An 8,852-nucleotide genomic window follows, 5' to 3' on the forward strand; every position below is an offset into this window, starting at 1 on the left:
ATAACTTCTGTTATGAATTGGCGCTTATACAAATAAAATTGAATTGAATTGAATTGAATTGAATTGCTCAAACAATTTATAAAAATGAAATGCAAATGCCAGTGCTATTCCTGTCATTTGCATGCAAACTAAAAAAAATTACCAACCTAAGAGACCTCCTGAGATCTCTGAAAGGCAAGCTTTTTTTTTTTTGGCCAGTTCGTTTGTTAATTCAAGTAATGGAGTATTTCCAGCTGCTGAATGGCAGCGTTTCCATTTTCCAAACTAGTTTCTTCCACGATTACAAAACGCAATTCAAGGATGTGATTGGATTGTTGGATTTCAAATAAGTAGGGGGTGACAACAAACATAATGTTGCTAACAAATAATCTTTTGGCGGGGGGTAACTGTAATATTATTACTTAAATGTATTAGTAATTAGTTACACTACTAGTTTCCTAGGAAAGTAATAAGTAATATATGAGGCCGTTCAGCCCAACAAGATTGGGTGGACAAATTACAATAATAAACCAGAAAGGGTTTTTTATTTTTCAGTTCATAGAATGAATATGAGTGTTTTATTGAAACCTAAGAAAAAGTCATGTAATTTTATATCAGGGCCATATTCAGACGCTGCTTCTGCTTGAGGCTTGTTCTGTACCACAGCGGAGTCCGTCTGGTGCTGTAAAGAACTGTTTCAGAAAGGTTCCCCATAGCACAACGCTAAGGTTTTACATTTATTACACATTTATGATACTATAAAAATACCTTTTAATGAAGGTCTTTGCAGCACTATGTGTTAGAAATATTCTAAACTGAACCATGTTAAAGTGTCCTTTTCACTGTAAAGAAATCATTATATTTACATCAATGAATCTATTTCCTGACCTGCTTATCCTGATGTTTATTGACATCTGAGTATTTTCTTTATAGTTCTGTAACAGTCAAGAAGCAGCCTTTTGTATCTTAAAATTAAATGTAGAGCCAAGTCACTTCTATTGGATTTGTCTTCTTTTGCTAGGAGATAGAAACAGTTGATTTTCACTGTCGGTTTGTGTTCCAAACACGTTTGTTTAAAGCAAGTATAGGTAACGTTGAAGAAACTATCAAGAGACCACTATATTTAGAAAGTATCCAATTATTTATTATTATTAAGTATCTAATTACCTGTTTAACGGAAATAAAGCAACCATGGCTTCACTTTTCAGGGCCACTTCCCTCAGTTCTTACCATAGTTGAAATCCAAAAAGTGTTGAATGTGGTTTGAAGCTCTTGCTTCATCCAACTTCTTTCTGTTTGTAGCCCTTTCTACTTCTGCCTCCTCAATTTATGCCAGCTCTTGCAGGTATATGTGGAACTGTCTCGGTAGCTTTAGCATGCAGGCAGGTAGGCTTATTACATGCCGATGACCGCAACAGATACCAGATCTTTTAATCAGTTTTTTCAGAGCATTTGATTTATTGATTGCTGCAGGGGTGTAAAGAGAATTTAATTACACATAACAAAAAATGCTTCTGAAATACATTACCCACCCGAGCTTTAAGCCACAAATTTAGTTAAGCTTGATTGTTGGTGCAGCCACAAACTGCAGAACTTGTCCCCAAACTGACATGTAAGCTGACTCTAAGCTAATTAATTGTCACTGATAACTGAAGCCACCTCTTCAGATCGTCCCCCCATCCCTTGGTAGTAGAAGGCTTAGTCACGGTCACATAATCCGGTTTAAGGTGTGACAGCAGTGACCCAACGTCACACCCATAATTCATGAGGTGTCATGGGGCTATGAATAATATGGATAAACCAATCCAAGCATCCAGCAGTCACTTATCAAATCCGGTGGCTAACAAACTGTACTGCGTTGAGATACGCTTCCTGCTTAAGAATACAGGACAACATTTGGAGTGGTCACGAAGGAGAGGTGAGGACAAAGAGACAAGAAAGGAGAGATTTTTGGGTTGAGAAATACTCACCAATATGCAGTATATTTTTGAAGGGTTGAACCAATATTGATATTTTTGGATTAAAGCAGCTAATAGCTTATAATATTCATTTGTGCTTTAAGAATTTGAATGCCAATTTAGAAGCATGTCTCAAAGGGCTTTAAGCTGCGCTCTGTGTTTCCCTCTGAATTATATTTCGGTAGGAGTGGAAAATGCTTTGGAGGATTTGGACAGTTAAAGTTCCTTGCTCTGAAGCGCTGTTTAAGGAGCTTGGACAGCGTTCATATCCCCGCCTAGAGAGACAGAGAGTGAGGGGAGTCAGGGAGCTGGAGAGGGAGATAATTTATTAACTGAAACTACATACATGCCTTATTGGCTTGGAGGAAAAAAAAACCTAAATTAAGCAGGTACAAAGCTAAAAGGATATTTTAATTCAGCATAACACTGTAGCTTCAATAAAAGAGACCATCAGTTGGCAGTAAGAAGAGAGATGTGGAGGTCTATGTACACATTCTGCACTCAGTGAGAGTAAATAAGCAAAAGAAATATTTTGTGGTTTCCAACTGAACAGATTTAGAAAGAGGAAGACATTTTTGTTCTTCATAACAATATGATCAGAAACTGATCATTATACGTTGCATGAAGACAGGAGTTTTTACAGTTTTGTATTTGGTTGCATCGTAGTGTCTTGTAAGATTACAATCTCGGTTTAGTTGAGAAAGGATTGTGCTTCTGGTTACAGTCACCAGTCAAGTCAGTGTTGTTCCACCGTGCAGGATGATGTATGAGCAGAGTTTGTTTCTTTGCACCCTAACCCTATCCCTATTAAAGGCTAATATAAGCCCTGTGTACTGGCAAACAGATATTATGGTCTAACTGTAGGGCATAGACACAAATCACATATACATCATCCAATGACACTGAGCTGGTAATCCTTACGATGCTCCTTCCCTGTCTGTCTGTTCGTCTAGAGGTTTAACTTTGTGTCTCTGCCCACCGACGTCCTTGAGATCGAGGTGAAGGATAAGTTTGCCAAGAGTCGGCCAATCATCAAGCGCTTCCTGGGGAAGCTCTCCGTCCCAGTCCAAAGGCTGCTGGAAAAACATGCCATCGGGTAAAACACACACCATACACAGTGTAGTGGGACTGCTTTTATCAGTCCCAACATTACTCTTGTGTCTGTTCAGTTTCCCCACATACACAAGCCCACATGGACAGTGGATTAGATGAAGGATGTGGGTGGCTGTAGTCAGTTTAAATCGTATGCGACCATCTGATTTTAGCTGTGATATCATTAGCTATCTGTACAGCCAGCCTGCATTCCCTTTAGTGCAGGCTCTTATTTATCATATCAACTTCTGCCTTTTTGATTCTGACCATTTCCTTCTTGTCTTCCACCCTACACACTGTCTCTGTCTTTTGTCCGCAGTGATCGAGTAGTGAGTTACTCGCTGGGTCGCAGGTTGCCGACAGATCACGTCTGCGGCCAGCTGCAGTTCCGCTTTGAGCTGACCTCTTCCATTCACCCAGGTACATGAGGCATCAGGCCATTTAGCAGCGTGGACAGACACTTTATCAGTCCTGCTGTCTGCCCTTGGCATTAAAGAAGTCTTTATCTTTCGCTCAAGTTATTTGTTTCTCTATAGGAAACTCATGTTTATTCTGACCATTCAATATAAACAAGATAAGAAGCGGTAGCAGGTTTCTCATTTTTCATTTGGTTCAGGTTCTGCTACAGTGCCCAGCAGCCGGTGTTTTGAATTTATGGATTGTGCTTTCACATGAATGATCCACAATTGTAAATTACTAATTTGCCCCCAAAATCAAGAAATTGCACACACACATAGGGATGTCGCAATCTGAATTCAAAGATCGATTTTTTAGCTGATTGGTATCACATATATTGAGTACAAACCCAAGTCAGATTCTTTGTTTTGATAGGTACAACCTCAGCCTGCAGCCACAAAACAATCTGTAATGGCTGCAACGTAATCCTTGAGGGCAAAAGGGCCTGTCAAAGTACAGCCACTAAAAGTGCTTGTTTTTTTAAATTACTCAAAATTTTGGCCTAAAAAACCTTGATCAGGACATCCCTAGTTATCAACGATTATATAATATTTTTACAAGCAAAATTAGTACATCCAAGTATCACATCAAAAACGAAATGAATCTAAGCAACTCATTTGTTCGTGGCCCCAAACTCAAAACAGTCTGTCTACTCAATGTGAAGTTACTGAAGTAATTATTAATTCAAGAGGACAAATCTGTAGTTCATGCACATGGATTAGTAATTAATTATTGATATTCTTTTCTTAGATGATGAGGAGGTCTCTTTGGTTATAGAGGCAGCCTGTCCTGAGGGGGAAAATGCAGCAAATGGCAACCACGCTGCTGATGCGCCTGATGATGCGCCTGATGATGCGCCTGATGATGCACCTGATGATGACACACTAAGCGTGGGACCGGACATGCCTGACCTACCCCTGGATGCCCCCCCTGACCCCGAGACCTCTGCGCTACCGGCCTCCATGGCGGAAGCCTCCATGGCGGAAGCCTCCACGGTGGAAGGCCCCGCCCTGGAGGAGGTCCAACCTGCAGAGAAGGAGGAGGCTGAGGCAACGCCAGAGGCAGATCAAGGAACTGTGGTGGAGGAGGAGAGCACAGTGAGGGAGGAGCCCCCGTCGACAGAGCCCCGGGTGGAGCAGGAGGAGGCTGAACAGCAGGAGGGGAACAGTGGAACGGAGGGAGAGGAGGGAGGAAGGGAGGAGAGGCAGCAGGTGGAAGAAGAGGAGGAGCAGAGAGCAGAGTGTGCACCACAAGCTGAGGAGGAGGTGACAGTAGAAGAAAATGAGATTGGGGAGGAAACGCAGCCAAAGCCAGACTCTGACAATCCTGTATCAGCAAACAACGAGGTTGCTACTGTGGAGGCCCCCACGGAGGGAAACATCACATCCCAGGAGGCCCCTGTAGAGCCACCCGTGGGGGCCCCACAGGAGGTGACAGAGGGAGGAGAAAGAAGTTGCGTCCCCTGCACCTGCCAATCAATCTTCTCAAACTACAACTCCCACGCCCCCTTACGCCGCAAAAACCGCCCCTGCTCCCTTCCGGTGTCAGAGCTGGAAACAGTGATCGCTTCGGCCTGCGGTGAACCGGAGACACCCCGATCCCACTACATCCGGATCCACCACCTCCTCCACAGCCTGCCATCGGCCCAACACAGAGCTCCCAGCCAGGAGGACGAGGAGGAGACTGGGGAGGGAGAGAACACAACTATCACTCAAGATACCACATCCACATCACCAACACTTAAAACCTCCAAAGAGGAGGAGGGCCAAGAGGATGAGGAAGAGGAGGATACAACCCAGTCTCCCTCTCAGGTACCGCCAGATGAGGGCAGAGTAGCTAAAAATATTACTTAAGCTACTACATAAGTTTAAGTAAAAGCAGTGGAGGTTTGGCCAACTAGTGTTTGCAGTCAAATGCCTCACTTACTGCTCTTTTAAACAAAATATTTTTTCTGTGCATTCCTTCAGGTCCCAGAGTGTCCAGGCCCCTGCTGCCGTCGCTCCCTACCCCGCAGCCTCTCTATTGAACGCCTCTCGGAACTGAACCAGCTCCTGGAAGGTGAGGGAGTAGGAGGAGGACACTCAGTCAGGAGGATCTCCCCCTCCTGCCTGGAGAGCGAGGAGGGGGATTCCAGTAATGGAGGAGGTAGGAGACTTGGCGGGAGCACTCACAGGCCTCCAGGTGAGAACGAGTGCGAGTTTTGCGACACCTCCTGCTACAGCACCTCCTGCTACAGCACTTCCTGCTACAGCACGTCATGCTACAGCAACTCGGGCTACGAAGGGAGGAACCGCTTCTGCAGCCACACCCGCCTCTCCTCGGTGGACAGCAACAGACTCTCCGGCAGCACAGTGTTCTCCTCGCAGGATGAAGAAGAAGATGAGGAGAGCGCCTTTGAGTCGGTACCTGATTCCGGCCAGACCCCGGAGGGCCAGGAGGTGGGCGGGGCAGGAGGAGAGAGAAGGACGGGGAGGTGGAAGGAAGCCAGGAGAGGAGAGCACGGGGAGCCGGCTGTAGCGGGGCCCAGCGATAGGAACAGCTTCGGTGAGATAAAACATGAGTTTCTTATTGGTTGTCTGGAGTTAACACGCATTTGACTGCAACAGTTGGAGCTTCAGTTCTGCTTCTGCTATCTGCTATTTCTCTGTGGGTTTGATTCTTTGAGGTGGCACACTGCTTACACATCTTTAAAAGTAATCGACGCAAAATATAAAAGTGTACAAAAGTGAACTTGATTGGCAGGCAAATTATGAAGTTAAATGACAAAACTGATATGACAAATAGAAAAGAGAAAATTTCCTCCGTGTTTACTTGTCTTCTTGATAAATTCAGCAGTACCCTCAATAATGTCAGTACCTGATGATTTCTGTAGCTATTAAGTTACTGTCAGTTAATTTCAACACTTCCTGCACAGTTTCACATATAAAGTAAGCTAGCAGTGCAAAGGTCCCGCCCATTTTTGCTCCATGCTCCAATAACAGTTGAGCAATGTGCAATATGCTATGTGCTAGCTCGTCTTATGTTAGAAAAGAAAAGATTTTCACATTTTGAAGATAGTTAAAGGATTAAAGCAACATGTAGTATGTACATAGTCATATCTTAAAATAGCCATTTTTAGTGAAACGCTAGCTAACTGGCTAGCTAATCTAAATAAATTGTTACATCTGATAGCTGATGTGATTTACTAACTAACTAATTTACAATTAGTAATGATCGTTGATTTATCCACAGCGTTTATTTGAGAATGTACCATAAGTGACAGCCACAACCAAACTTTGTTTATTTTAGTAATGTGTGGGTGCTGTCAATCTGTGTAACACAGGCAGCAGAATTCTCCATTCAATTTATTAAATAATGACATTAATGAACAATGTATCAGGCAAATTCACTGTGAGAAGAGGGGTGGGGGTGCATCCCTCGTGCACACAAAGGTCATTAATTAATTGAGACCTAAAGCCATTAACATTTAACAGATAGATGAAGCCAGAAATGTTAGGTATTCCATGTGTGAAATGAGCTGAAGGAGGTAAGAAAATACTGATACATGATACATGTAATCATATATATCAAAGCTTTTGATACTGATTTAATTTACACACAAGAAAATAATTATGGAATGGCAGTAATATTTGTAGAGACGTTCCATTAAAATCTTCGTTAAATAAAAGTAAAATCTAAAAATTATTTTTTCTAATTTAAAAATTCCTTAAGTGCCCAAGTAAGCCACTCAGTTGCAGTAGAAACAACTGTGTAATTTGTTACTACTTCTGGTTTTAGCTGCTTCATATAGCCTGCAGTCAAATGAGACTGAATCTTTTATACTGTATTTGTACATTTTACATGATGACTGTTATAGACTGTGATGGAAAAGTAGGTCACACACACACACACACACACACACACACAGTCTTGCAGAAACAAAATGATATTCCCCTCCTCTGAAATGTAATCAGCACATTGCCAGACTCACTGCCAGGTTTATTCTTTCAAATGGTTTCCTTTTTCCCCTCCTGTTCCCATCAAAACACACCAGAACATACTCCATCTAAAGGTTTTTATGCCTCCACACTGGTGACAACCATAGCTGGAGGCATTATGTCTTCGGGGTTGTCTGTCCATCCGTTTGTCCCATTCTTGTCAACGTGATGTCTCAATTTAGCACAAACGTCCAATTGGACTTAAGGATGAACTGATTAGAATTTGGTGGTCAAAGGTCACTGTGACCTTTTGGCAATTAGTCAAGTCTTGACCATATTTCACATGTGGTGACACTTCTGACTCAAAGGTCAATGGTCACTGTGACCTCAAAATGACCTTGACAAAGATGTTTTAGGTCATATATCAATAATTGATGCAGTGATTATGAAAAAATGTCACACAGATGTTTAACAGTGAAGGGATGCAAACGTTTTTTATCCAAACGGTCATCTTCATAATGTCTTGGAAAAACACGTTTTTGGCCATTATTTAACACCATAACTTAGGAACAGAAGGGCAGATTGTGACCATATTTCACAGTTGGCTGGACTGGTGACTCAAAGGTCAAAGGTCACAGTGACCTCAAAATAATAATGTAATAATACATTTTATTTAATTTTTTTAGAGCGCTTTTCTGGGGAACTCAAAGACACCTCACATCGGTTAAAATAAATAATAAATAAAAAATATATATAAAATAATATATATATCAACAATACTCAACAATTAATCAAAGCAGTTCTGAAAAGGTGGGTTTTGATCAGGGATTTGAATGTGGACAGATCAGTACAGTCTCGAATGTGTTTGGGCAGGAGTATTTCAGAGGGAGAGGGCAGCTATGGAGAATGCCCTGTCGCCCCAGGAACAATGCTTGGTCCTCAGTGGTGGAGACAGAAGGTTGGCATCAGATGAGCCGAGGCTTCGGCAAGGAGTGTGGTGGTGGAGCTGGTCTGTGAGGGAGGGGGCCTGGTTGTGGAGGGCTTTGTGAGAAATGAGAGAATGAAATGGGCGATTCCAGATTTCACACACATGTTGACCAGGACGACACAATGAGTAAAAAATAAGTAGCATAGTACAGGCTTTTATCTAGCCATCTCATCCATTCTGCCTTTGAATTCCTGCATCAATCAGAATATGTAAGTGAGTAACTTTCACCTACAGCTCATAGAGAGGCTTTGCATCTAAAAATGCCAGGCACATCGTCACACTCTGTACGTTTGCACCTTTTTAGCCAATACATCTATGATAATCCTTCATTAATCTGTTTAAAAATGCATATTCACTGAAATTATATATATATACCATCAGTAAAGTAACAACTTCTGTTTATCCTTCTCGGCTCTGATTGGTTGTATTCCTTCAGGGCCGGTGGATTCTTGCAAATACCAT

At 42.3% G+C, this 8,852-nt stretch overlaps 1 protein-coding gene across 1 annotated transcript in view; it reads left to right on the forward strand.

The window, feature by feature from the left end:
• Window positions 1–8,852, forward strand: part of LOC118324042 (E3 ubiquitin-protein ligase HECW1) — a 68,687-nt gene that overhangs the window by 28,446 nt on the left and 31,389 nt on the right. Inside the window, exons 8-11 of the mRNA XM_035656158.1 lie at window positions 2,891–3,033; window positions 3,349–3,449; window positions 4,236–5,296; window positions 5,453–6,029. Coding sequence (XP_035512051.1) covers window positions 2,891–3,033; window positions 3,349–3,449; window positions 4,236–5,296; window positions 5,453–6,029 — 1,882 coding nt within the window. The remainder of the gene's footprint in view (window positions 1–2,890; window positions 3,034–3,348; window positions 3,450–4,235; window positions 5,297–5,452; window positions 6,030–8,852) is intronic.

Source organism: Morone saxatilis, unplaced genomic scaffold (assembly GCF_004916995.1).
Source record: "Morone saxatilis isolate NCDOM2014 unplaced genomic scaffold, NCSU_SB_2.0 Contig0, whole genome shotgun sequence".
NCBI lineage: Eukaryota > Metazoa > Chordata > Actinopteri > Moronidae > Morone > Morone saxatilis.